Raw genomic sequence first — 25,544 nt, 5'->3', positions numbered from 1 at the left:
AAATAATCCCAAAGAATACTATTTTAATCACTAAAGCAATGTTAAAAAAGTTCTTTGTAAAATTAACTTAAAAAAAAAAAAAAAGCCAAAGGGACTATATAACAACTATTAGTCAGTCAAGATAAAAAAAAAGAAAAAAAAACAAGTTAAAGATAGAAGATTTTTTTTCTATCAACTCATGCAAAAAATGGCAGATGGAAACACTCCACATGTAGCAATCATACCAAGTCCCGGTATAGGTCACCTCATCCCACTCGTCGAGTTAGCAAAGCGACTCCTTGACAATCACGGTTTCACCGTCACTTTCATCATCCCCGGCGATTCTCCTCCGTCTAAGGCTCAAAGATCCGTTCTCAACTCTCTCCCTTCCTCCATAGCCTCCGTCTTCCTCCCTCCCGCCGATCTTTCCGACGTTCCTTCGACAGCTCGAATCGAAACTCGGATATCGCTCACCGTGACTCGTTCCAACCCGGCGCTCCGGGAGCTTTTTGGCTCGTTATCGGCGGAGAAACGTCTCCCGGCGGTTCTCGTCGTCGATCTATTTGGTACGGATGCGTTCGACGTGGCTGCTGAGTTCCACGTGTCGCCATACATTTTCTATGCATCAAATGCCAACGTCCTCACGTTTCTGCTTCACTTGCCGAAGCTAGACGAAACGGTGTCGTGTGAGTTTAGGGAATTAACCGAACCGGTTATTATTCCCGGTTGTGTCCCCATAACCGGTAAGGATTTCGTCGATCCGTGTCAAGACCGAAAAGATGAATCATACAAATGGCTTCTACACAACGTCAAGAGATTCAAAGAAGCTGAAGGGATTCTAGTGAATTCCTTCGTCGATTTAGAGCCAAACACTATAAAGATTGTACAAGAACCGGCTCCTGATAAACCACCGGTTTACCTGATTGGGCCGTTGGTTAACTCGGGTTCACACGATGCTGACGTGAACGATGAGTACAAATGTTTAAATTGGCTAGACAACCAACCATTCGGGTCGGTTCTATACGTATCCTTTGGAAGCGGCGGAACACTCACGTTTGAGCAGTTCATTGAGCTGGCTCTTGGCCTAGCGGAGAGTGGAAAACGGTTTCTTTGGGTCATACGAAGTCCGAGTGGGATAGCTAGTTCATCGTATTTCAATCCACAAAGCCGAAATGATCCATTTTCGTTTTTACCACAAGGCTTCTTAGACCGAACCAAAGAAAAAGGTCTAGTGGTTGGGTCATGGGCTCCACAGGCTCAAATTCTGACTCATACATCTATAGGTGGATTTTTAACTCATTGTGGATGGAATTCGAGTCTAGAAAGTATTGTAAACGGTGTACCGCTCATAGCATGGCCGTTATACGCGGAGCAAAAGATGAACGCATTGCTACTCGTGGATGTTGGTGCGGCTCTAAGAGCACGACTGGGTGAAGACGGGGTCGTAGGAAGGGAAGAAGTGGCGAGAGTGGTAAAAGGATTGATAGAAGGAGAAGAAGGGAATGCGGTAAGGAAAAAAATGAAAGAGTTGAAAGAAGGATCTGTTAGAGTCTTAAGGGACGATGGATTCTCTACCAAATCGCTTAATGAAGTTTCGTTGAAGTGGAAAGCCCACCAACGAAAGATCGACCAAGAACAGGAATCATTTCTATGAATTTTCTGTTTGTCTTATATATAAACTGTTAGTTGACATAAAATGAAACACATCAAAAAAAAAGTTTCAGAAGGTAACCTACTTTCATTCGTTTACCTTTAAACAATTCTTTAATAGTAAAACTCATATGTAACAAAGTTCAGAATTTTAAGAAACATTAGCATTTGATGTACAAAACGTTATTTTTTCTTGAATCTAATTTAACATTATATTCAAAAAAAAATAAAAACTCATATGTAACTATAAAAAGCCTACTAGGTTCACATCCCAACTTTAAGATGGCATAGTTTTATAGAAAAAATCCACAACACAAAATCGAAAATAAAAACCTGGTTAAGCATCTAAAGCTATTCCCAAAATAAAAGCCCTAATTATTTCCTTGTGAAACAATTCGATCCTTAACCATCTCTGTTTCTGAGTCGATGATTGCTACAATGTTTTCTCCGAGAGTCCCGCGCAAACTATCGAGTAAAGGATTCAACTTGTCAACAAGATCACCAAAGAAATCTTCCTTATGCTCTTTGGCAAGTGCCAGAAACTTTTTCAAAATGTTATTCCCATATTCATCAGTAGCCAATCTCACCAACGTATCTTCATCACACTTGACAATCTCCATCATGAGTAGAACCAAAGGCACCATCGAAATACGGTCATCGATAAGCATCTCCACAATTTTGCTTCCATGTTTCAGAAACGAAAGCTCAATGTAGTGGCTTTGAAGCCCACACGCGATGAATGTCGTACAATCCTGGTGGTGTAGATTAATAGCGTGTTGAAACGTCTTGTTTCCCATATCAGGGTCCTTTGTTAGGTAGAGAGCGTGGACTCCGATTAGGCGTAGGATTTGGTCGTACACTTTCAAATCACCTCTTTTCTTGAAAACTTTTATGGTTTGTATCATGATGCGATACCCGTAAAAGTTTGTTGTAACATCGATGAACCTTTGCTTCACTCCCGCCAAAATAACTTGGTCGACTTCTTCGGATTTTCCTAGGATAATTTGAATCATGAGCGAGCCTCGTCTTGTTATGACAAACTCGAAAAAGAGATCAGAATCTAACATTAGCTTCGAGGCAAGCTTATGGAGCTTATCAACATCTGCTGTTACTGATGTCGAGAGAACCTCATCAAACTCAGCCATTAGCTCGTGCAAGCGCTTGTCGTCTTGTGTGGTTTTCTTTGTAAAATCAAGCTCAAGCACGTGCTGGATTAGGGAGATTCCTAAGTCGTGCATGCTTAGCGAGTGAGCGTGCTGTGCGATTAGGTCAAGGAATTCATCTTTCAAGAAATCATCAGCTATTGTTATAACTTTCTTGAGTATGACGCAACCGTTATCGTCACTCGACAAGACCAACAAGTGACGGTACGTGATATGGCAAAACAGTTTCTTGTGATGTACGTTGCAAATGTTTAGTACTTGTGACGCCAAATCATAGCCGCGTTCATGAGTCATAATCTCCTAGAATCTCATCATGATATATAGGGTAGAGAAGGATTGTGTTGATATCGTCTGATATTCCGAATATCTTCATGAAGCGACGTAAGCCTACTTAGTCTCTAATGATTATGACGAAGAGATCCAAATCTAACGCTAGTATATTCGCAAACTTAGGGACTTCATCTGACCTACCGAGGATCAAAAGAAAATCGTCCATGTCAGTTTCTTCGGAACTAGTCATTAGTCTCTGCAAGCGCCTGGTATGTGGCTGAGTTTTGTCATTGATGCTCTCCATAATTTTAAGGAATTAATTAGTCAATTGTGTATGGAGATGAACCATGAATGTTGGATTGGTATTTATAGAGTGAGGGGTTTTGTATTCCTAATTTGTATATATAAGTTGGATTGATTTTCTCGTTAAGATTTTCTAAATATTTTGTTCATAATTTCTTATATAAAAACAATATCCAATTGAAAAAGAAAAATAAAAAGAAAATAATAAAAGAAGTTCTATATATTTATTTTTTATTTTTTGTCATCAAACTATAAAAATACTGAATTAAATAAAAGTCGATACAGACCAAGTCAGAAAATAAATAAAAAACAGAGCCATGATCAAAGACAAATGAAAACTGCTCAGACGAAATCATTAATTGGTTAGAATTCTCGTGTACTTAACATTTAACCATTCCCCCTGAACCGGATCAGGTTTATTAGGCTCTCACACGTATACCAAATAAAACTATTTTCTCAAAAAGTTCCTTAATTTATTTAATTATCATCTCTGGTTTCATCCAAGTGTAATTATTAAAATTATACATATAAACGTTCAGGGGAAAAAGAAAATATTAATACACTGAGACTATAAATACACGTACAGAGACTTGAACTTGTTTTCTTTTCTTGATCAGTTATCGGAATCTTTTATTTCTTCTTGATCAGACGACGTTGAATACAGCGAGACTTGGACTTGTTTCGATGGAGAGAGAGGAGCCAATTGCGAGGAACGAGGTGGATCACGAAACGCCAACGAAACCAGATGGTAAGGTTCTTTTCTTTTTCTATATTTCTGAGGAATCATATATAACCAAAAGCACTTCTTCTTTGTGTTTGTTCATCGTGCAGAATCCGCCTCTGCATCATCTCCCCGTAGGTCTGAGGAAACGCTAAATCAGAGTACCCAAATCAACCAAACGGTAAGGTTTCCTTCTCTGTTGGTATTCTCTTAAGTGATCATGAAGAATCGTACAACGACTTCTTTGTATTTGTTCATCATATGTAGAATCTTGAATCACCAATTGTTCAATCACAAGAATCTTCCAGCTTCGAAAATGTTTTGTGTTTGTTCCAGAGTCAAATATAACCAGCCGCTTGTTTTGTGTTTGTTCATCTGCAGGGTCCGAGATCAGTACTACATCTTCAATCACAAGAATCGCATCTCAGCAATTCCACAACCACCCATGCTTCGTCGCCTTCTGTCAATGTGACTCCAAAGCCAGACTTGTCTTCATTTTCTAATACAACAGCGACGCAAGAACCGTCACCTTCTGCTGGACTTCAAATTAGGACGATTGAGAAAGACCGGTCACCGGGCTCTGCCTTCCCAAGACATAAAAGACTACCAGTTTTCGATGAGGTTTGCTCGGGTGCGGTGTTTCCATGGTATGGACCGCAAGAACCAGACTTGCCTTCTTCATCTGGAATAGGAACCATGTCAGCAAACAGTCACGATGATGTAAGTACAACGTTCCTTGTATGATGGACCTTTTTGTTTCGAAAACCAACAACTCACAACAATAAGATTTACTCTTTGTGTAATCATCCTGCAGCGTCGCGCCTATGAATTAGCTTATCCTTTACCAAGCAGAGATATACAAAGCAAAAAGGAGCTGAGGAATGCTCACCTCAAAACTCCCACAGCCACTCTCACCAACACTACTACCACAACCATCCATGGCTCCAGGACATGATCAGGATCACTCTGCTTTGGATGAAAATCTTCAGTAAAGTCGCCAAGGGTCATTTGTTTCCATAAAAACTTCATTTAGGTTTGCTTTGCTTTGCTTTGCTTTGCTTTTTCTGAATTCCGTGATTTTTGCTTCTATAAGAAACCTACATTTGTTGGTTAACCCATCGTGATATTTGCAATGCTATGTAAAATGAATTGCAGACCAACAATATGAATCATGTATTGGTTAGAAAACCCATGTGTGTAGATTAGGTTATTTCATATTGTTTTCATTGAAAATATTCGGTTCCATAAAATTTTGAGCTAGTTTATATATAAAGCAGCAAAACCATGAAAATATCCACAAAGTATACGATAATGATCTAAATCCAATCTTTCCCAATTTCAAATTCTTTCCATTCTGCTTTCTTATTACCTTTTTAATAAAGTTTCTTGCTAAGCAAGCAACTATAAAAAAATATCTTGAGAAAAAAGCAGACGTAGGCAACATAAGACTACACCCAATCAAATATCTACGGAGAGAGAGACAATAGGCAAGAGGTTTCTCTTTGTGAAATTAGCTAGTGGAAAGATTGTTGAAACGATTAAAGCAGAGAATAATACTGTTTCAAAGTTGTATCAGATTGAGCAGAGATTGTATGGTATCATAAACAGGGTTGTCAATACTTTCTATACGAAGTTGATCACAATTTGGGAAAATTTTAAGCGTGCACAAGATTATCCGTCGTATGGGTGCACTCACTGTTGCTGTGTGTTAGTTAGAAAAATTGATGGATCTATTTGAGGGAAACTTTGTGAAAATTTTCTATTGGGCCTCAACCACAAATCATTATGTTGATTCCACTACCAGATGTGGAGAAGACTCTCACCAAGTCAGATCTTCTCCGCAGAACTATGGTCATAATAATCAACGGACACAACTCTGGTCAAAACCAAGCCCTTCTTCTCATAAGGCATTTGCTCAGGGTTAGAATCATGAGAATATTGTTGTGAAAGTGATCACTTAAGCAGGTCACCGGCTAATCAGGCACATTTGCATCAAGTATATCACATGCTCTTGCACAAGTCTCTCTTGAGATCAAATCTAACAGCTTGCCACTCAGCAAGATGAAAGATTCCTACTGGACCAAAGCGGTTCCACAATAATAAACCAATTGATTTTACCACATACTTATCTTTAGTCCCGGTATGGGTCACCTCATCCCATTCGTCGCCACCCAAATAGAGTCCACACAAAACGAACCAAACAAAAAAAGAACCAAAAAAAAGGAAATTCCCATTTCCCACAGAACTATAACCACGAGCATGATCTATAAAGCTACTACAACGTACCATAAATAAAATAAATGAGCATAGATATTTTTCAAGAAATAAGAATAAAGAAAATTCTACTCTTAATGGCGGAAGCAAACACTCCACACATAGCAATCATGCCGAGTCCCGGTATGGGTCACCTTATCCCATTCGTCGAGTTAGCAAAGCGACTCGTTCAGCACGACTGTTTCACCGTCACAATGATCATCTCCGGTGAAACTTCGCCGTCTAAGGCACAAAGATCCGTTCTCAACTCTCTCCCTTCCTCCATAGCCTCCGTATTTCTCCCTCCCGCCGATCTTTCCGATGTTCCCTCCACAGCGCGAATCGAAACTCGGGCCATGCTCACCATGACTCGTTCCAATCCGGCGCTCCGGGAGCTTTTTGGCTCTTTATCAACGAAGAAAAGTCTCCCGGCGGTTCTCGTCGTCGATATGTTTGGTGCGGATGCGTTCGACGTGGCCGTTGACTTCCACGTGTCACCATACATTTTCTATGCATCCAATGCAAACGTCTTGTCGTTTTTTCTTCACTTGCCGAAACTAGACAAAACGGTGTCGTGTGAGTTTAGGTACTTAACCGAACCGCTTAAGATTCCCGGCTGTGTCCCGATAACCGGTAAGGACTTTCTTGATACGGTTCAAGACCGAAACGACGACGCATACAAATTGCTTCTCCATAACACCAAGAGGTACAAAGAAGCTAAAGGGATTCTAGTGAATTCCTTCGTTGATTTAGAGTCGAATGCAATAAAGGCCTTACAAGAACCGGCTCCTGATAAACCAACGGTATACCCGATTGGGCCGCTGGTTAACACAAGTTCATCTAATGTTAACTTGGAAGACAAGTTCGGATGTTTAAGTTGGCTAGACAACCAACCATTCGGCTCGGTTCTATACATATCATTTGGAAGCGGCGGAACACTTACATGTGAGCAGTTTAATGAGCTTGCTATTGGTCTTGCGGAGAGCGGAAAACGGTTTATTTGGGTCATACGAAGTCCAAGCGAGATAGTTAGTTCGTCGTATTTCAATCCACACAGCGAGACAGACCCCTTTTCGTTTTTACCAATTGGGTTCTTAGACCGAACCAAAGAGAAAGGTTTGGTGGTTCCATCATGGGCTCCACAGGTTCAAATCCTGGCTCATCCATCCACATGCGGGTTTTTAACACACTGTGGATGGAATTCGACCTTAGAAAGCATTGTAAACGGTGTACCACTCATAGCGTGGCCTTTATTCGCGGAGCAAAAGATGAATACATTGCTACTCGTGGAGGATGTTGGAGCGGCTCTAAGAATCCATGCGGGTGAAGATGGGATTGTACGGAGGGAAGAAGTGGTGAGAGTGGTGAAGGCACTGATGGAAGGTGAAGAGGGAAAAGCCATAGGAAATAAAGTGAAGGAGTTGAAAGAAGGAGTTGTTAGAGTCTTGGGTGACGATGGATTGTCCAGCAAGTCATTTGGTGAAGTTTTGTTAAAGTGGAAAACGCACCAGCGAGATATCAACCAAGAGACGTCCCACTAAATATGTGAGTTTGAGGCTTTGAGCTATGTTATGCACATTAGGTATGCGACCATGCTCAAGATAAAAAATGCTTCAATATTATGCATTGTGTTGCAAGGAGTCACCAACATATTAATAAACTGTAATTTTGACCTTGGTCAAAATCAAAATGACCTTTGTACAACATAAAATTTAAAAGGTAACATACTTTCATCTGATTACTAGATTGTGTTATCTTTATATAGTTTATTTAATATGATAATAAATGTTTTTATGCACTTGTAATCAATGTATATATATTTTGGATTTTGTTGTGTATGTGAAACGGTTTTATCACATGCCTAATTTAGGCCCAGCAATCTTTTTCTTATGCCTCAGGCTCAGTGCTACAAGCCAATACATATCCACAAATTATTTTTTATGATTGATTAAAACTTTACCTTCAATTTATTAAAGGTTCCATTCGTGATTCATAAAATCCCGAACACACAACTACTTCAAAACTCAGGAACAAAACTGCAGAATTACCAACGAATATATATGTATATTTTTCATTCTTTTCTCTCTCATTATTATAAAAATGATATAAGAGTTGGCCATCAACGTAATTGAGATCTTCGATGATTCTTCATCACCCAAAACCTCTCAATCTCTTCTGCTGTTCTTCCTGGAATCCTCCCAGCTATTAAATCCCACCTTTACAAACAAACAAACTAATCTTCAATTCCCTTATTAAAATCACATATATTGAAAGATTTAACCAAAAAAAATGTTAAGGAATAAGAGAAAACATGAAAAACCTTTCACCGACAAGCTTATACATCCTGCAAATCAAATCCTCTTCTTCCTGAGCCATTGCTATTTCTTCCCACTCAAGACTGCTCACTTCTGTCCCACGTCATCATCCAAATTTCACATTTATTATTATTTCAAAAAAAAAAAAGAGTAAAATCAAACGACACCGTATAGTGGATGGAGATCATGAGATAGCGGAGAAAGTTGTTACCTTCAGAAGAAGAGGCAACAATGGTTGGATTGGTCTTAAGATGCTTCGACTTACGCTGCGTATTCATCTCAAAAGACACCTTAGTACACAAAGATTTACGATCGCACCGTGCAATATTATCAATCAATACGGTTTGGTACGGTTTAAGGTAAAGAGAGAGCAGAGAGGAAGAGAGAATGATGGATTTTTAAGGGAAGAACATGAAGTGTATTCTGTATTTATAAGGGCAAAGTTTAACGACCGGTTTGGTCGGTTTCCACATTAAGGAATCGTGTATGATGTATATCGTACTTTGTTTTCCTTAAATCGGATTTAACTAATATTATTCTTATTAATTAATTTAGCAACTTATGGGTGGCAGCCAATATATGTCAGTATGTGTGCAATGCTCGAGTGATTTCGTTTAAGGACCAATGAGAATCATAAGACATGTTGCATTACATCATTTGCTCCGTCATGTTCTTGTCTAATTGCTTTTTTTAAAATGATACTACTTGATGTTTTATATTTACACGCAGATGAATAAATCATAATTAAGTCGATATAAATCAACTATGTTGAGTACAAATATGTATGAAAAAAAAGAGTCAATATATGTATTCATTTTTCCCAAGAAGAAAAAAAGCATTAGGAGAATCACTTGATTATCATTTATGAAGTCCAATCTATTACAAATCGAATTAAATTTTGTCAATTTAATGAAATATATTGTTAGAACTATCAAAAGTTGAGTTGAAAGTTTGTTAGGGATGAATATAAAATTAATTTAACGTCGAGGATATACCCTTTATTCCTCCATTAATTCACATCGCAAATTTTATTCAAAGCTTCTTTTAAATTTTGTTCGGTTTATTATTATATTTATCTATCAACTTTAAAAAAGAAAAGGTTGATCAGCAACGTACTGAACAAACTATGCAGTTGCAACTGAACATGACACGTGGATTTTATATTTCATTTAATTTGTTGGGACCATCGCATGATTCATGACGCCTTCACTTGACCCATCCTCTTTCTTTCTTTTTTTTTATAATACTACAATTTGTTTTTTCTTTCGGTCTACTCTGAATTTTTGCGAATGAATCTGTTGGGAACTTGGGACCATTGTGTTGCATGATTCATGGGCGCATCCAACTTTTGCCATCCTCGTTTCTGTTTAGTTTTTTCGGTCTGCATTCAATTTTTACGAATGTACAGAGAGAGATCATAAAGGATGTAAAAAACAAAACAAAAGAGACTATAGAGAACCCAAGAAAAAGAGGCAACTTAAAAGAGTTGACAATGAAATAAATATCACCAAATTCGAAATTCGAGCTTTTCGAAAATTTATAGTGTTTTTTTTAGTGACAACACTATGATATCACAAATGTTTTATGCGAATTATCACTAAAAATCAATATGAATTATTTAAATTTGAAGTGCTAAGGATATCTCAACCTTTTTAATATGCCTTGACAAGTTGTAATTGGGAATCCACTCGTCACTCGTCTGAGAGATATTTCTACTAAAGCCCTCCCAAAACACATGTTCTTTCAAATCTTCCTCTTACTTTTTTTTTCTTCTTTCAATCACAACCCTTTCTAACTGAGGCTTCAAATTATATATACATGAACCTTTGGAAGTTAGAACTTAACGAAAGAAACGTTTTTGTCAAGTGGAATCTCAATGGAAAACAATCAGATCCAACGAAAAGCAGATAGAAACACACATAGAGAAAGAAGTTTTACAGCCTAGATATTGGAATCAAACCAAATTCGGGTTTCCAGTTATGTTTCAAAAGAAGGTTTTGGTCAGATCATTTAGTAAAATAAAAGGACATGCATCACCAAGAGACAAGGAGAGAATAACCTTATACAACCTACGACACACTTGTTGTTAACTATTCGATCCTCACTTACAATGTAAGAGATGTGAATAGTGAGTGAGTTTTCTATCACCATGGTCTGCCTTTTCCTCCAAGCCGGCGTGCAAGTTCAAAGTCTTTTCTCACTGATATGAACAAAAAACAGATATAGATAAGCATTTTATATATGATATTCAAGTAACTAATGATTCAAAGGGATATAAAATGTATGCTTGTGATTCCTAAGTTGAGACTGAAAAATGTCTTCTTTTAGAGTACTTACTTAGAGTAACACGTCTTGCATGGATAGCACAGAGCATTGAATCTGAGAACAAACCAACCAAGTAATCTTCTGCCGCCTACCACAAAGAATTTGTGTGATTAGGTTGATTGGTCATCAAGGGGAATGACATTAGTTGAAATGTGTGACTATCTCTATATCTATATTCATACATTCGTATAAAGAAAAAGTTGAAGGATTGGTACCTCTTGAAGAGCAACAAGAGCTTCAGCTGTCCAACGATTGATTTGGGGAGGGGCCAACATATGGGTTATACTTCTCACCTGGAAAAACAATGTAAAATAGTTTGTTTGTAACACAAATCAGCATTTCCACATCACTGACGATTCATGTTGAGTTTTGTAGCTACAGGAATCATATGGTTCTGAATCTATGAGCTCATAACCTCAAAGACAAACTAGATTACACACTCCTTAAACAAGGAGGGTTGGCCTCACGATTACTCTGAATTTTAGTTAAATTGCTATATCACTCACTATGTACACTGCATTGATGCTCAGATATGTGTGGGGTGTGCAAATCCTAAAACTAGCCACATTAAACACCAAAAGGCTTGTGCCTCTGTTAGTATATATGAATATTGTTAAGCTGTGAAACTTATTATGGCTGGTAAGAAAAAGAGTAACTAACTTCTCTTATGAAACTGGCAGCCGGAATAAGAAGGTTTGTCTGCTTCTGGAAATGGCGAATCTCTTTTAGAGCAACGGTTCCTGGCCTGTATCGATAAGACTTCTTCTGTGAGCCTACAAGGACAACACCGAAGATTAGTTTTAAACACACTAAGTGTCCTGTATTCTCAGGGATATCACAAGAGATTGGTTTTTTTTTTAAAACAAACCTCGTGGCATAGCCTGTCTGGATCTCTTAGCCCCTCTCTTGACAAACCAAAACGAGAATTTTGTCAGCTTAATAACGAAATCAAAGTTGAAGCAGTTCATAAGCAATGGTCACAAAAATCTTACCCTTGTACCAGTAGCTGGTGAAGTTGTAGGATTTGCTGCAGATGTTACAAAAGAATAACTTCACAAACAAAAGAGATGAAAAGAGGGAAAAAAAAGACTTCAAATATAAAAAACTCACTTTGTTGAGTATTATCTCCACCTTCACCGCCTCTCCTTGTCGGGGTCTTCAATTTCGATAGATAAACAAATTTGATCATAACGATAAAAGGAAGAAACATTGGAAACCCTAAGACGGAAAAAGATGCCGTACCGTAGTTGGACCTGCCGCCTGAGAAGATGAAGCACCGGCGGCATCTACAAATTTCAGATTCGAAATCTAGGGTTAACAAAATCGAAATAAAAAACCTAAAATTCTGGGTAAAATCAGAAGTAAAAATTGAAAGAGAAAGCAGATTTAAGATACCAGTTTGATTCCGAGGTTGTGACCTGGTAACGCGATGCTTGGTTCTCGCCATTGATTTTTACTGCTGGAGAAATCGCACCATGAGAGAGAGAGAGGAATCGTAAAATCGGAAAAGAGAATCGACGAAAACTGCGATTATGAAAGTCACCTGCTGAGAAATTTCCCGCTAGATACGAAAAGATTAGAAGATTGGAGCGGAACTTTTACTTTCCCGCTCGACACTCAAATTTTGATTTTAAAATCGAATCTGCTTCACAATTTGTTTCAGTCAAGAGTCTCTCTGAACAACTTATTACAATTTGCACTAAACCTGTGGCTTCACATAGAGGGTTCGACTCGATTGTTAGCCTTCTTTAGTTCCTGTTTTACCCCTGGTCTGTATACAATATTACATTCAAATATGTACCTGTTTGTTTAGATGAAAATTGGAAACAGAGGGGAATAGGTTTTGTGTGTTTTACCGTTAAACCTCAATTCAAAATCTTTGTCTCTCTCTCTCTCTCCCAATTTATGCTCATCTTTTCAAGTTAATGAAATTGACACAGTTTTTCAACTTTCTGCCTCAGATTCTTTACAAGTTCTCAGCATCCAATCATAGGTTCTGTTCAATAGAGAAGTGGAATCTGAAGTCTACAGAAACATCTTTTGTGAACTATATATTATACATCATAAACCATTCACATTTACATTGTTTACAAAAATATCTACAAATAACAAACCACCAGGAGATATCTTACATCAAAACTTCACCATTGGGACAATATGTACATCTTTTTAGACTGGTCATTACCGAGGATAGATATCTATATATATATCTAGGCCAAACCAAAAAAATCCTGAAGAATATTGATTATATCACAAACTGGAATTGATACTTCACTTCAATGCCCTTGTTCATTGATTATGTAGTTCACTGAGTAATGTCCTGAGAAGCCAATCTTTCAGAAACATCTGCTAGTGACTTGAGATTACATCTGATAAGTGCTTCAACAAAGTAGCAAGTCTCATCCTTTGTGTTACCTTGAGGAACATCAACTACAAACGATTCAATCACCATCGTTCCTGCTCTTCCCTCGATTATCTCCGGATGAACCGTCAAAATCGACGAGTAATTCTGCAAACAAACAATCAATGAGAATCTGCATATAAACAAACATCAATGAGATTTGATTTCTCTCGCTGTACCTTAAGTCTGTGATCACCACCGATGATTTTGATACCGAGGATGTGTTCTTCATCATCAAGAAGTTCTAATCTCTCAGTAGATGTTGTTGCAGGAAGACCAGATTTAACATTGACTTCTCTAAGACTGCCGATTTCAGGATCACCGATTACTGTACATCTGCTCACAAACGGTTTGTATTTCTGCGGCTGATCAAATCTCCGTACAAGTGACCAAACCTAAAAAAAATCAATTATAATCAATCGTTAAACAGAGATTTGGGGGAAAAAACCCTAAATCGATGGTTGGGATCAAAATTGACGGATCATGGAGAAAATGGTACGAAAAGGGTGAAATTAGTGGTAGATTGGAGAAGCTTACGAGATGAAGAGGAGCTTTGATGTGTTTGACAAGAGCAGAGGTACACTGGTTTTCTCTGCACAGATGTTGATGATGCGTCCGTACGTATTGCACCGTCTCGAGACCACCGTACATCGCCGTGCCGCCTTCAACGCCGTCCATCATATCTCTCTCTCTCTCTCTCTCTTTCGTTCTTCGTTGTTATCTCACAAGGGAGAATCTCTGGAAATGGATAATAAATACAAGGAAGAAGAAGAAGATGCTTCGTTATGCCAAAACAAAATTACTTGTTTATGTTTTTTGGTTTCTTTTAATGAACCCACCGACATAATAACTTTTTACTTTTGTACCTAAACTCTTTTTTATAGCTTCCTTCTTCTCCTTCACACATTTTCAGCTTTTCAAACCAAACAAAAACACAACAAGATACTAATTTTTTAATGTAACAAAAAAACAAAATATTTAAGCAAGTTTTATTGTATGACGTTTTGGGGACCTATATAATCCGAACAAAACAAAACAGATTGCTTAGATAATTATTTGTTTTGATTAGGTAAGATCGTTTCAAACTTTATAGATAGTTTTGTTAATTTAAATTCAATTTTAGACCATATTCATTATAATAGCTAATTTTTTAGACACAAAATGTCGTTAATATACCAGAAATTTATAAATGAGTGATTCTCCATGTATCAGGTCTCATATGTCTTAGACCACATCTTATTAGATATAGCTCTCGTTGCCTTTAAACCTTGTTGTTAAACATTAATTAATTGTATCAAGCTAAATGTCTAACACCATATCCTATCTGCAAAGTGACTGTTCCATGTAGTCATGTACGACACGTAAGGTGTAATTTCTCTTCTAGGAGGAGAAGGCATTTCTACAAGAAGATTGGTACAAGGCATCCACAATCTAAAATCATGAAACAAGAACTTTAATCTGTTTGAGACAAAGTCCTTAATTATATCATACCGAATGTAGACAAACTAGTTTTTGTTAAATTGTATTTGTTGTGAATCACACCTCATACGAAGGAAAGATGAGATACCACAAAGAATCTACAATAAATCATCATTCGATTCATCTCCACTAGTCTAAAGTTGCCCCTCCTCCATCTTCTTCGTGAAACTCAAGCTTTCGAAACATATGGTGGAAGTCACTTTTGATAACCACCGCCGCTAATTACGCTTTCTAACCAGTAATATTAATGGATTACTATATAATTAGTGAATTCTATTTCTTTCTTTTTTGAATTCTACTTTTGTTTTTCCCAAAGGAGAAAAGACTCACCTTTACTTGGTTTTCTCAAACAAAAACAACATAATCACTTTTTAGATAAATCTAGTTAAATGATTACTTATCTAATTATCTTCTAACATATGTATTAATTATGGTTTAAGGTTTTCATAACGAACAATCTTCCGATTTTGTAACCATTTTAAACAACACATATAATTGTAACCGGAGGTTTTCTTGTTCAATATGAATATGGTTTATGCTTACATATCTCATTAATTGTCTGAAATTGACGTTATGATAAAATAGGGATTTAGTTTATATATAACATTTTCTGCAATCATATTTTTTAAAAAATGTTAAGTGATAATATAGTACTTAAAAGAGCGGTAATTGACGATAATTACAGTAACCTTATCAGATAAAAATTTACCCAAAACAAAGCTTATCGGATAGGATCACCTTTGGCACTAGCTAGGCATGCGAACTTAAACGCAAAAGACGACTTTGGCGTAAATTATTAACTGCTTCAAGATAAAAACAAGGAGCCTTTTTAGTGACAGCGACAATGAGCTAAATACGGTTAAATAATAGGAAACCAATATACGTGTCATATTTTCATTGGTTTATTGTCTGTCATTTTCATGTTCACGTATTATGTCGTTTCTCGTGAACTTGACACGTGTAATTCTTCTTTTTGTTCATTTGGATAACTTTTTTGCCGGCCAATAGGTTCCGAATCTTTTCGAATTAACCAATACCACAAAAAAAACAGACGGAAGTGAAAGAAAAAAAGACAACATTAACGACATTCTTCTGATAATGCTGGCAGTAAAAAGTTATGAATTTATCGTTTCATTCATTTGTCCTGGTTTAATCTAACTTTGACTGTTTCAACAAATTTAACAAAAGGAAAAAGCTTCAAATTTAGATGAACCAAAGAAGGCCCAATCTTTAAAGACCATCACAATATGGGCAAACGAATACAAGCAAAAACAGCTTCGGCTTATAGTTTACTAGAACTGAGAAAGAAGAAAGTATTTGCAACCATTGTTTCTGGTGGGCTTTGCGAAATCTAAAGGTCTGAAAACACACACAAAACCATTGGGTTCTGTTGAATCTGATTTTACATTTTTAAGTATTAGCCAGCTTGTTATGCTCTTTGTAGTTATTTTAAGCTGAGATATGACCAGTTTCTAGTTGCATCTCTAGCATATGTATCTGGAACTCTAACACAATTCAAACAAGTCATCATTTTCTCACCAGTTGCTTTTGTTGTTGCAGTTCATTGGGACAAAATCTCCAAAAAAGCAAATTCGTTGGAGAAATCAGTAACATTAACTCACACAACTCTTACTACTACTCATAGCTTAAGATAACACCATTATTATCAGTTAACACACAAAGAAAACCAGAGTTTACGAGGATTTAGAAGATGTTGAACATAAAAAGGATTAGATAGCTTAAGATAACATTAACACACACACAACTCTTACTACTCTTCTTCGTCGTCTTCAGAGTCTCGTACGTAGTCGTCTCCATCGGTTTCATCATCTTCGTTACGGTAGTATTGAGACTGCTCATTGACAAAACAAAATATGGGGTCAAATTTAGGCAAAACATAACTGGAAGAATTAAGTGAGAAAGGGAAACTCGCGGTAAGAGGTTGTTGACTCAAATGGACACAACAAGTCTGCGTTTTTGGCTAGGATGCTTACTTCATGTGCATGTTCTTCACTCTTGAGATGCGTGGAGAAGTTTTCAAAGCCTTGGACAGTAAATCTGCATTGCTCACAAAGCAAGGCAGGTTCACCCATCTCGCCGCACTTGTCCTCCTGAGGTGCCCCTGAATCCATATCATCTGCGTCCGTGGAGATAACTAGGTCAGACACAGCTTAACTATTTCAACACTGTACTGAGTGTGAGAGAGAGAGAGAGAGGACAAGGACCTGCTGCTGGTAAGCTTGCCAGTAAGCTTTCCCAGAGGAAAGACCCTGTAGAAGGGGAGGCGGAGGATGCGGCTTGTTGAGGATCATCTGGAAGAATAGACCGAACAGTGTTGTATCCGATCCTACCTAGCATGTCAAGAGTGGTCAAGTAGATATGCTCGTACGATATGAGCATTAAATTAGCCGGAGGTTGATTATACCAGGTCCACTTAACCACAGCCCACCCAATCCCTGAGAGAGCTGTTTCGGAAACTATAAGACTTAAAAACAAAAACAAAAAGGGCAAATAGAAGCAAAACCCTAATTTTAGAAAATGAAGGATGAGAAGATATAAACCGGTGGGAACGTGATGAAGAGCGATTCCAGAGGAATGGACTTGTCTGAGGAAGTCATGAGGGACGTCTGTTAGTATCCCAACGGCAGTGATGGTGAGAGGACCAGAGTAGCCTAATTTCTCCAAAGCCCGTTTTATACACGGACCGACCCTGCGAACATCAACGTCAGCCGGAACCGGACACCTGTTGATGTCCCACCAGACGCGTGTTACAGCCTTAGACTTTGGCACGACCTCACCCACAGGCCACAGCCTTCGCCTTCCTCATCATTCAAGACTTGGAAAATCTAGAAGATCGGAAAGCCAGAGAGAAAAAAAGAGATGAGAACATTCGATCGAACCTTGTAGGACAAATAATTACCTGTTCAGATGCGTTTTCTACCCCATAGAACTACCTTGTTACCGCTACTTGTGGTGTGGTTTATTTATGGGCCGATTCGCGTTGCCCATTAACTGTATCTTAGCGCACGGGCCCATTAGATTAAAAAGTTTGGTAAGGAACTTTACTTTTGGCCTGTTTATTAAACGACCGCGTTTTCAATTTGGGAAGCAAATTTCTATATCAAAATATGTGAATCAGGATATCGAGTTTGACGACTATTATTCTGACGATGATTTACTAGGAAGTTGACTCCAAAACTCTGATTCAATTTTCAGTTTGTTTAAATTTAAAAGTTAATCAGTTTGAAACAACTATCGTCGTCATCCGAATGAATATATATAGGCCAGTGAGTACAACAAAACAAAAAGCTTTCCTCAAGTAAATAACCAAATATAGTTTTTGCCTTTTTGTCCAGTGAAACAAGGACTTCACAATCCTTGTTCAGCTTTACTCCGTTCTTCAGCCATTCTCTTCTTGATCTCATGTGCTGCATTGAAAATCCCCATTGTTGGTTGGTTACACACAAAGCACTTCTTGTTCTTCGTGTGATGCTGCATCATTACATTAAACAAAACTCGCTAGTTTCACACATTTCTTCACAACTAAAAAAAAAACAGACTCGTAATTGTGATGATCATACCTTTAAAGCACAATGCTCACAGAAGTAATGCTTGCATTTGGTGACAACTGGATCAACAAAAGGCTCCCTGCAAATGAAGCAAGCAAAGGGCAATGCATTTTCGTCTTCGTCGCTATCCTTGTCAGCCTCATCATCTTCATCCTCAACTCCCATAGCTTTATTTCTCTTCCTAACTTTCTCTGCTTCTTCCCACTCTTTCTCTATCTGCCATCCTGGTTTGTAATCCCCACGGTCATGCAAGAACTTACACGAATCTCCATATCCACAGTATCCGGTTTCTTTGTAATCCTTGCAAATGTCTGGCTGGTAATCGAATCTAGCCGACACTCTTATGTGAGCAGAAGCTCTTAATGGCCCGTGTGAGCCTCCAGCTTTCTCGCTCGAGATTGTTTGTTCTCTTCTAAACCCAGCTTTGTGATCTGTATATCCATGAATTCCTTTGTACAGCTTCTCATCAGAAGCCTTTTTCTTATTCCCTTTCAATGCTTCGTCTGCTTTTTTAAGAACTCTCTCACGGATAGCTCGTGCGTCTTGATTGAAGTCGGTCTCAGTTTCAAGGGTTGCTGTTGCTCCACTGTCGTTCTGAACCTGGATTTCCTTGGATGAATCGTAGTGAAAGACGGACCTCTCAGGAGCTCCACTCGTTGTAGTAGAACTCTTAGATGGTCCAGAAGAAAAGTATAACTTGCTATCGGGTTTTGCAACTTTCTTTAGATTTTGTAGAATAGAGCTTTCGCTTTTCGAATCTCCGTCTTCTTCATCAGCGTCAATGGTTCTTTTTCTTATGTTTTTACTTTTCGTTGGCTTCTTGAAGAAAGTGCAAACTGAAACAGAAGAATGATTTGATTAGTGTAAATGAAAATTTCTAGCTAACAACGAAGAACAAGAAAAAATCTCAATGAGACGACAACTAGAATTGAGATAGAAGGAAGTATATGTAACCTTGTTGAGACTGAGTTTCTTGGGCAGCAGGTTGAGGTAGAGGTTCTTCTTGCTGAGAAGGTTTAGGCTCACCAGAATCTGACATAGTTAGATATAAGACTATGTAACAAACACAAATCACCCACTTGTAATTTGCTGCTTAGTGTTTCCCTGCAAAATTCAAGATTAGTATTAAGTCAATTTCCTGAAAACTTGTAAATTTGTTTGCACTGAGTCAAACAACAATTTTATCAAAATTTCTCCAGATTCAGTTACAATAATAGACAATGCAACATAAAAATGATCACCTGAATTCTTCCTAATTCATCTACGCGAGCTCACGAATAAACCCTAGCTAACTATCTATATCGGTGGCAATTTCATTCACAGTAGATAAGGAAGCAGAAATAGAAGCTCCAGACAGATCAATCCGAAACACAGTTCGACAACTCGATGTGTCAACGGAAGCTACAAAATTTGGAATCTAAAAACCCTTTGAATTGATTGAAATTGGAGACAAAAGCTCGAACAACACTAAAGACTAAACAAGAACGAAAAGTAGATCAAAAGTATGGAGATTAAACACAAGGAAGAATATGTTACCTTAAAAAAAAATCTAAAAATCGACGCCGGTGAGCTACACCGTCAAAAAGAACGACGACGCCGTCCGTATTTTCCGACAGAAAATAAATCAGTGTGAAGAGAAAAGAAATAAGGAACATATGGTGGGGCGGTTACTTCATTTTGGGTCATGAATCTAAATGGGCTCAATATTCATAATGGGCCCGGTACTTAAAATTTGGCAACTTGCTTATTCTCGCCGTCTGACTTTGACCAAGTCATTCATCTGAATGAAATTGTTTTATGAAATGATTTTCAATTGAACAGACTTTATAATATTTAATTGCATAATATTCCTCTTTCCCTCCCTTTTTGTCGTATAATAAAATTCTCATATACTACTTTTCCAGGAAACAATATACAGAGAGAGATACAAGTAACCGCCATATGAGTCTCTCTCTCTTTCCAGCGACGACGGGACCAGTTGCTTGAATTGAAGAAAACGCCGTTCACCGACTTCCGTTTATTAGCCGAATCTTACTATCTCGCCGTTACCTACTTCGTTTCAGGTTAGTTTGATGATAGAATTTTGATTCCGATTTCCGTTTTTGTTCTTTTTCGTCTGAATTTATTTTGCTGTTTCTCAGAACCGAAACGCTTAGATATATGTCTTTCGTTTATGGTCAATGGTTTTTTGAAATTTGGATTTCTTATCTTTGATGAACAGTGTTTTTAAGTTGTTCGTGTGGTTTCCATTTATTGAGCAGGAATGGGTAGGAATTACAGGATTTGGTATAATCTAATGTTAGGTGGAAATTGACTGATTCTAGGTTCTCTAATTAACCTTTTCAAGAAAGAAATATTTAAAAACACATACACACAACACAATTGTATTTGTAGTTAGGTGTCTACTTGCTTATTTTTAATTGGTATTGGGGATTATCATTGTACGTAATCATGTAGAAGAATTCGTATGTCTTAAGTTTTGGTTCTTATTATAATGTTAGGACTCGTCACCCTGTAAGCGAAAGATCAGTTGAAATATACAAGGGTTTGGCTGATGGCATTTAGCCATGATAATCGTGTAAGGTTGGTAGTTACAGAAAATCTTGAAAACAGTTCATAGTTGAATGATTTTTTCTACTATCTCATTTTCTTATGATTTTGTTTAGGTTCAAAGATGAAGGCAAACCATTATCCTCTGAATATGGTTATGGAAGAAAAGCTAGACCTTCTTTAGATAGAGTTTTCAAGAATGTAAAATGGGGATTCAAGAAGCCATTGAGTTTCCCTTCACATAAGGATCCTGACCACAAGGAAACATCTAGTGTTACTCGGAAGAACATCATAAACCCGCAGGATTCGTTTCTCCAGAACTGGAACAAAATATTTTTATTTGCTTGTGTGGTTGCTTTGGCGATTGATCCATTGTTTTTCTACATTCCCATTGTCGATAGCGCAAGGCACTGTCTTACTTTGGACTCAAAGTTGGAGATAGCTGCGAGTTTGCTTCGTACGCTCATCGATGCCTTTTACATTATTCACATTGTGTTTCAGTTCAGGACAGCTTACATCGCTCCTTCTTCGCGGGTTTTTGGAAGAGGTGAACTGGTAGATGATGCTAAGGCAATAGCCTTAAAGTATCTCTCTTCTTACTTCATCATTGATCTACTCTCTATCCTTCCTCTCCCACAGGTAAATGACTAGTTTGATTACTTGTTCAAAATGTCAATGATCATTTCTTTTTGAATCCTCTGGCTTCTTAACTTTTGCAGATAGTAGTTTTAGCCGTTATTCCAAGCGTCAACCAGCCAGTCTCTTTGCTAACAAAAGACTACCTTAAATTTTCCATAATTGCTCAATATGTTCCTCGGATTCTCCGTATGTATCCGCTTTACACTGAAGTGACAAGAACATCTGGCATTGTTACTGAAACAGCATGGGCTGGAGCTGCTTGGAACCTCTCTCTCTATATGTTAGCCAGTCATGTGAGTTTCGGATCTTTTGATGACTGAATCTTTATACATGTAAATGCATATTAAAGGTTATATGTTAAACTTACTTATTCAGGTGTTTGGAGCTTTATGGTACTTAATCTCAGTAGAACGAGAAGACAGATGCTGGCAAGAGGCATGCGAGAAGACAAAAGGTTGTAATATGAAATTCCTCTACTGTGAAAACGATCGTAACGTTAGCAACAATTTCCTGACCACTTCTTGCCCATTTCTCGACCCTGGTGATATAACAAACTCAACCATCTTCAACTTTGGCATCTTCACTGATGCTCTTAAGAGTGGCGTTGTTGAATCACATGATTTCTGGAAGAAATTCTTCTACTGCTTCTGGTGGGGTCTTCGAAATCTGAGGTTTGTAAGACACACATAAAACTGTTGACAATAACTAACTAGCTATATTTGGAGATTTTAAGCCGTGAAATGACCTGTTTATATTTGCATCTTAAGCATATATATCTGTCACAATTTAAACAAGTCATCATTCTCACAAGTTGCTTTTGTTGTTGCAGTGCATTGGGACAGAATCTCCAAACTAGCAAATTCGTTGGTGAAATCATATTTGCTATATCAATCTGCATATCTGGACTAGTCTTATTTGCTCTACTTATCGGCAATATGCAGGTATTAGCCTCAAATAATCGCTTCTCATTTTCTGGACTTGTTCCATAATGCTACATATAAGTTACTCAGGACACGCATGTAATTTTTGTTTGCTGTTGCAGAAATATTTGGAGTCAACAACAGTTCGAGAAGAGGAAATGAGGGTGAGAAAGAGAGATGCAGAGCAGTGGATGTCTCATAGAATGTTACCTGAAGACCTGAGGAAACGTATCAGAAGATATGAACAATATAGATGGCAAGAGACAAGAGGAGTTGAAGAAGAAACCCTTCTTCGTAACCTCCCTAAAGACCTCAGAAGAGATATTAAACGCCATCTTTGCCTCGATCTCCTCAAGAAAGTGAGTAACAAGCTTTCTCTCTTTTTCTTCCATAAACTGAACTAAAGAACCCTCAGAATCCAAATTATATGATGTTTATGGTAGGTACCTTTGTTTGAGATAATGGATGAGCAGTTACTTGACGCGGTTTGCGATAGGCTAAGACCTGTGCTCTACACCGAGAACAGTTACGTGATCCGTGAAGGAGATCCTGTTGGGGAAATGTTGTTTGTTATGAGAGGAAGACTGGTAAGTGCCACCACTAATGGAGGAAGAAGTGGGTTCTTCAATGCCGTGAACCTAAAGGCAAGTGATTTCTGCGGAGAAGATCTTCTCCCGTGGGCATTAGATCCTCAATCTTCTTCTCACTTTCCCATCTCGACAAGAACAGTTCAAGCTCTCACTGAAGTCGAAGCCTTTGCTCTCACAGCTGAGGATCTCAAGTCTGTCGCTTCACAATTCAGACGCCTCCATAGCAAGCAACTCCAACATACTTTTCGGTTCGGTCACTCCCATCAGCTTCTTTGGCTCTGTTTTCGGTTTTGGATCTTCTTAACCGGATCTTGATTATATATACAGGTTTTACTCAGTGCAATGGAGAACATGGAGCGTGTCTTTTATACAAGCAGCGTGGAGGAGATACTGTCGGAGGAAGTTAGCCAAGTCACTACGCGATGAAGAAGATCGTCTCCGAGAAGCGCTCGCTAGTCAAGATAAAGAACACAATGCTGCAACCGTGTCGTCGTCCTTGAGCCTTGGAGGCGCTCTTTACGCGTCGCGTTTCGCATCAAACGCGCTTCACAATCTGAGGCACAATATCTCCAACCTTCCTCCTCGCTACACTCTTCCTTTGCTACCTCAAAAACCCACCGAGCCTGACTTCACCGCCAATCATACAACTGACCCTTAGATCTCTCTTGCATGTGTATAGTGTGTGGAATAAAGTGTAAAAACAATGGTTTGAACTTTGAACCAATAAAATGTAAAAAATTGTTTATCAACTAACAGAAATTGAAATAATGGCTGGCTCTTATGCGCCGCTTAACTTTGGCTACTTCAGTTCAGCATCACACATGGAGGTATAGTTAGAGACTCGATCTGATGATCAATGCATTGAGGAAAGTGGGAAAAGCATATTTAGCTTTCAAGCTAATGCATAGCAAAACTGGGGTTGGTTATGAGAGAATGGCTAGTGTTAGAAGGTCTGTCAGGTTTAGGACTTTACTTAAACTTGTTTTGACTCCCGAGTTTAAAGAAACTTTTTTGCGTTTATGTCTTTTCTTGAAGAAGGAAACAATCGAAAGTTTCCTTTTTATTTTGGAAGAACCTAATAATGAAAACCTGAGGGAGAATGCTAATCTCCAACAACATCTCACTCATTCTCTCTTCTTCCTTGAGAAATCAAAGCAAACCAACCAATGTTTCCTTTTGGTTTTGTTCGGTATAATATCAACGTCTCTTTCGTATGTCGGTTTTCAGTGTTTCCTTTTTTTAAGTCCCGCTCCTGTATAAAGCAGACCAACATATTGAGCTTGCGTTTATATATACTACAAGTAACCCTAGAGTACTTTCATCTCTTTTTTATCAACAACCACCTGAGAGAATGCTAATCCCCAAATTCATCTCTTCTTCCGTAAGATTGATCGGAGTGGAAGATAATGTTAAACCTTATCACTCTTCATGATCGTAAGATTAACCTGTTTTCGGAAAAATCTATTAATCCATTTCATTGTTCATTTTTATGGTCAACCAAATTATAATCTAGTTTCATGCTAAAATTTCGTATAGAGATTATCATTTCTAAAGAATGAAAGTTACATAATATTCAACATATGAATAATATATTTACAAAAATTTACGAGTGAAACGATAAATACATTACTTCGGAAAGGAAAAAAGAATTACAGAATGTATGGACAAATTGGCCATTTCGTTTGGTTACTTGTGGAATAGGATAACGGGAGGAGGCAGCTTTACGTGGTCCATCTAGCACCGTCTGATTGCAGTCAGGTTAAGAAAGTGTGCGGCTCCGATTCGTTGGAATACCCATTTTACGTGGGACCCATTTAAGACAAATGGTCCCGCATCTTTGTTTCTTCTTTCCACTTGTGACCCCTGCCATTGCCAACATTACTGGACGACAAAATCGCCTGCTCTCATTTTCTTCATACATAAAAAAAACCTTTATTTATTTTATTATGATAAAATTTGATTTTGCTTACAAAAACGTGTATGTTAAGAGTCCTTAATGTTCATTGTGATTAAAAAAAATTAATGATCAAAGAACGTGTGATTGTTTGAACTAATTATAGCTTGCTTTTATATGGAAACATACAAAAATATCTGGACCAACAAGCTCGTGCTTCAAACAAAATACACATTTTTGAGCCATATAATACCTAATAACGTGATTTCTTAGACTCTTTTAACTGGGCAGTTAAGTTACCATTTCTGCATTTACTTTTTTAAAAAACTGGTTCTGACGCAGAGAGCATGAATTTGTGATAGAAGTAGAAAGGGGCACAAATAGAATAATCCAAAAAGCAGCGAACAACAAGCCTATAAATAAGACAATCACTTAGGCCCATTAACGACTTTAGAGGCCCTAAAAGGTAAGAAATCAAGGTGAAACAAGGAAGGAAATTTCGATCAAGACAAAAATACGAAAA

General features: G+C 37.9%; 11 protein-coding genes across 21 annotated transcripts; 4 read left to right on the top strand and 7 right to left on the bottom strand.

Moving 5' to 3' along the window:
* Positions 1-20: 20 nt before the first annotated feature.
* Positions 21-1,832, top strand: UGT72B3 (UDP-glucosyl transferase 72B3; the record flags this gene model as incomplete). 2 transcript variants are annotated; one of them, NM_001331274.1, is made up of 1 exon in its annotated part: positions 21-1,832. In NM_001331274.1, one exon carries the CDS (start codon positions 179-181, stop codon positions 1,631-1,633), a length of 1,455 nt encoding a protein of 484 aa, NP_001322549.1. In that variant the 3' UTR covers positions 1,634-1,832. The 2 variants fall into 2 exon arrangements, with proteins under 2 accessions (NP_001322549.1, NP_171649.1); NM_100024.2 differs by having other exon boundaries at positions 188-1,707.
* Positions 1,833-2,000: 168 nt separating this feature from the next.
* PUM22 (pumilio 22) lies at positions 2,001-3,086 on the bottom strand (the record flags this gene model as incomplete). The annotated part of the gene is made up of 1 exon (NM_100023.1): positions 2,001-3,086. One exon carries the CDS (start codon positions 3,084-3,086, stop codon positions 2,001-2,003), a length of 1,086 nt encoding a protein of 361 aa, NP_171648.1.
* Positions 3,087-3,988: 902 nt separating this feature from the next.
* On the top strand, positions 3,989-5,510 carry AT1G01400 (uncharacterized protein). Its single transcript, NM_100022.2, has 4 exons — positions 3,989-4,113; positions 4,197-4,267; positions 4,468-4,806; positions 4,901-5,510. The coding sequence occupies exons 1-4, from the start codon at positions 4,050-4,052 to the stop codon at positions 5,039-5,041; spliced, it is 615 nt and encodes a 204-aa protein (NP_171647.1). The 5' UTR covers positions 3,989-4,049; the 3' UTR covers positions 5,042-5,510.
* Positions 5,511-6,350: 840 nt separating this feature from the next.
* Positions 6,351-8,186, top strand: AT1G01390 (UDP-Glycosyltransferase superfamily protein). 2 transcript variants are annotated; one of them, NM_001331273.1, is made up of 1 exon: positions 6,351-8,186. In NM_001331273.1, exon 1 carries the CDS (start codon positions 6,387-6,389, stop codon positions 7,878-7,880), a length of 1,494 nt encoding a protein of 497 aa, NP_001322773.1. In that variant the 5' UTR covers positions 6,351-6,386; the 3' UTR covers positions 7,881-8,186. The 2 variants fall into 2 exon arrangements, with proteins under 2 accessions (NP_001322773.1, NP_171646.1); NM_100021.3 differs by having other exon boundaries at positions 6,393-8,181.
* ETC1 (Homeodomain-like superfamily protein) lies at positions 8,185-9,156 on the bottom strand. 3 transcript variants are annotated; one of them, NM_100020.4, is made up of 3 exons: positions 8,866-9,156; positions 8,660-8,747; positions 8,185-8,555 (listed from the first exon to the last, which is right to left on the bottom strand). In NM_100020.4, the coding sequence occupies exons 1-3, from the start codon at positions 8,930-8,932 to the stop codon at positions 8,459-8,461; spliced, it is 252 nt and encodes an 83-aa protein (NP_171645.1). In that variant the 5' UTR covers positions 8,933-9,156; the 3' UTR covers positions 8,185-8,458. The 3 variants fall into 3 exon arrangements, with proteins under 3 accessions (NP_171645.1, NP_001321146.1, NP_001321147.1); NM_001331272.1 differs by having other exon boundaries at positions 8,257-8,555; positions 8,671-8,747; positions 8,866-9,046; NM_001331271.1 differs by having other exon boundaries at positions 8,185-8,747.
* Positions 9,157-9,719: 563 nt separating this feature from the next.
* Positions 9,720-12,710, bottom strand: HTR12 (Histone superfamily protein). Of its 4 annotated transcripts, NM_001331269.1 has the most exons (11): positions 12,523-12,710; positions 12,375-12,435; positions 12,222-12,265; positions 12,090-12,135; positions 11,972-12,006; positions 11,848-11,884; positions 11,640-11,752; positions 11,195-11,272; positions 10,992-11,067; positions 10,764-10,854; positions 9,720-10,035 (listed from the first exon to the last, which is right to left on the bottom strand). In NM_001331269.1, exons 2-10 carry the CDS (start codon positions 12,424-12,426, stop codon positions 10,799-10,801), a joined length of 537 nt encoding a protein of 178 aa, NP_001322867.1. In that variant the 5' UTR covers positions 12,427-12,435; positions 12,523-12,710; the 3' UTR covers positions 9,720-10,035; positions 10,764-10,798. The 4 variants fall into 4 exon arrangements, with proteins under 4 accessions (NP_001322867.1, NP_563627.1, NP_001030927.1 ...); NM_100019.2 differs by lacking the exon at positions 9,720-10,035 and having other exon boundaries at positions 10,157-10,854; NM_001331270.1 differs by lacking the exon at positions 9,720-10,035 and having other exon boundaries at positions 10,523-10,854; positions 12,375-12,438; positions 12,523-12,677.
* Positions 12,711-12,937: 227 nt separating this feature from the next.
* Positions 12,938-14,329, bottom strand: RCAR1 (regulatory component of ABA receptor 1). Its single transcript, NM_100018.5, has 3 exons — positions 13,918-14,329; positions 13,560-13,775; positions 12,938-13,488 (listed from the first exon to the last, which is right to left on the bottom strand). Exons 1-3 carry the CDS (start codon positions 14,059-14,061, stop codon positions 13,285-13,287), a joined length of 564 nt encoding a protein of 187 aa, NP_563626.1. The 5' UTR covers positions 14,062-14,329; the 3' UTR covers positions 12,938-13,284.
* Positions 14,330-16,518: 2,189 nt separating this feature from the next.
* Positions 16,519-17,710, bottom strand: AT1G01355 (Putative endonuclease or glycosyl hydrolase; the record flags this gene model as incomplete). 3 transcript variants are annotated; one of them, NM_001123734.2, is made up of 5 exons in its annotated part: positions 16,519-16,711; positions 16,854-16,996; positions 17,085-17,336; positions 17,421-17,602; positions 17,658-17,686. In NM_001123734.2, 5 exons carry the CDS (start codon positions 17,684-17,686, stop codon positions 16,631-16,633), a joined length of 687 nt encoding a protein of 228 aa, NP_001117206.1. In that variant the 3' UTR covers positions 16,519-16,630. The 3 variants fall into 3 exon arrangements, with proteins under 3 accessions (NP_001117206.1, NP_001323010.1, NP_001323011.1); NM_001331267.1 differs by having other exon boundaries at positions 16,528-16,711; positions 17,085-17,210; positions 17,285-17,324; positions 17,421-17,710; NM_001331268.1 differs by having other exon boundaries at positions 16,548-16,711; positions 17,085-17,324.
* A 326-nt stretch (positions 17,711-18,036) lies between these two features.
* On the bottom strand, positions 18,037-20,109 carry AT1G01350 (Zinc finger (CCCH-type/C3HC4-type RING finger) family protein). The gene is made up of 4 exons (NM_100017.3): positions 19,965-20,109; positions 19,383-19,532; positions 18,441-19,264; positions 18,037-18,351 (listed from the first exon to the last, which is right to left on the bottom strand). Exons 2-4 carry the CDS (start codon positions 19,465-19,467, stop codon positions 18,229-18,231), a joined length of 1,032 nt encoding a protein of 343 aa, NP_171642.2. The 5' UTR covers positions 19,468-19,532; positions 19,965-20,109; the 3' UTR covers positions 18,037-18,228.
* Positions 20,110-20,274: 165 nt separating this feature from the next.
* CNGC10 (cyclic nucleotide gated channel 10) lies at positions 20,275-23,929 on the top strand. Of its 2 annotated transcripts, NM_001197956.2 has the most exons (9): positions 20,275-20,491; positions 20,930-21,011; positions 21,095-21,617; positions 21,698-21,910; positions 21,993-22,288; positions 22,447-22,558; positions 22,660-22,896; positions 22,981-23,375; positions 23,455-23,929. In NM_001197956.2, the coding sequence occupies exons 2-9, from the start codon at positions 20,983-20,985 to the stop codon at positions 23,783-23,785; spliced, it is 2,136 nt and encodes a 711-aa protein (NP_001184885.1). In that variant the 5' UTR covers positions 20,275-20,491; positions 20,930-20,982; the 3' UTR covers positions 23,786-23,929. The 2 variants fall into 2 exon arrangements, with proteins under 2 accessions (NP_001184885.1, NP_563625.1); NM_100016.3 differs by lacking the exon at positions 20,275-20,491 and having other exon boundaries at positions 20,877-21,617; positions 23,455-23,871.
* Positions 23,930-25,340: 1,411 nt separating this feature from the next.
* On the bottom strand, positions 25,341-25,463 carry AT1G01335 (auxin-responsive endogenous peptide protein; the record flags this gene model as incomplete). Its single annotated transcript, NM_001331266.1, has 1 exon — positions 25,341-25,463. The coding sequence occupies one exon, from the start codon at positions 25,461-25,463 to the stop codon at positions 25,341-25,343; it is 123 nt and encodes a 40-aa protein (NP_001323136.1).
* Between the last annotated feature and the right edge of the window lie 81 nt (positions 25,464-25,544).

The sequence above is a fragment of the Arabidopsis thaliana genome (genome assembly GCF_000001735.4).
Source record: "Arabidopsis thaliana chromosome 1 sequence".
NCBI lineage: Eukaryota > Viridiplantae > Streptophyta > Magnoliopsida > Brassicales > Brassicaceae > Arabidopsis > Arabidopsis thaliana.
The sequence above is the reverse complement of the archived record's forward strand: the minus strand, read 5'-3'. Positions and strand labels throughout refer to the sequence as shown.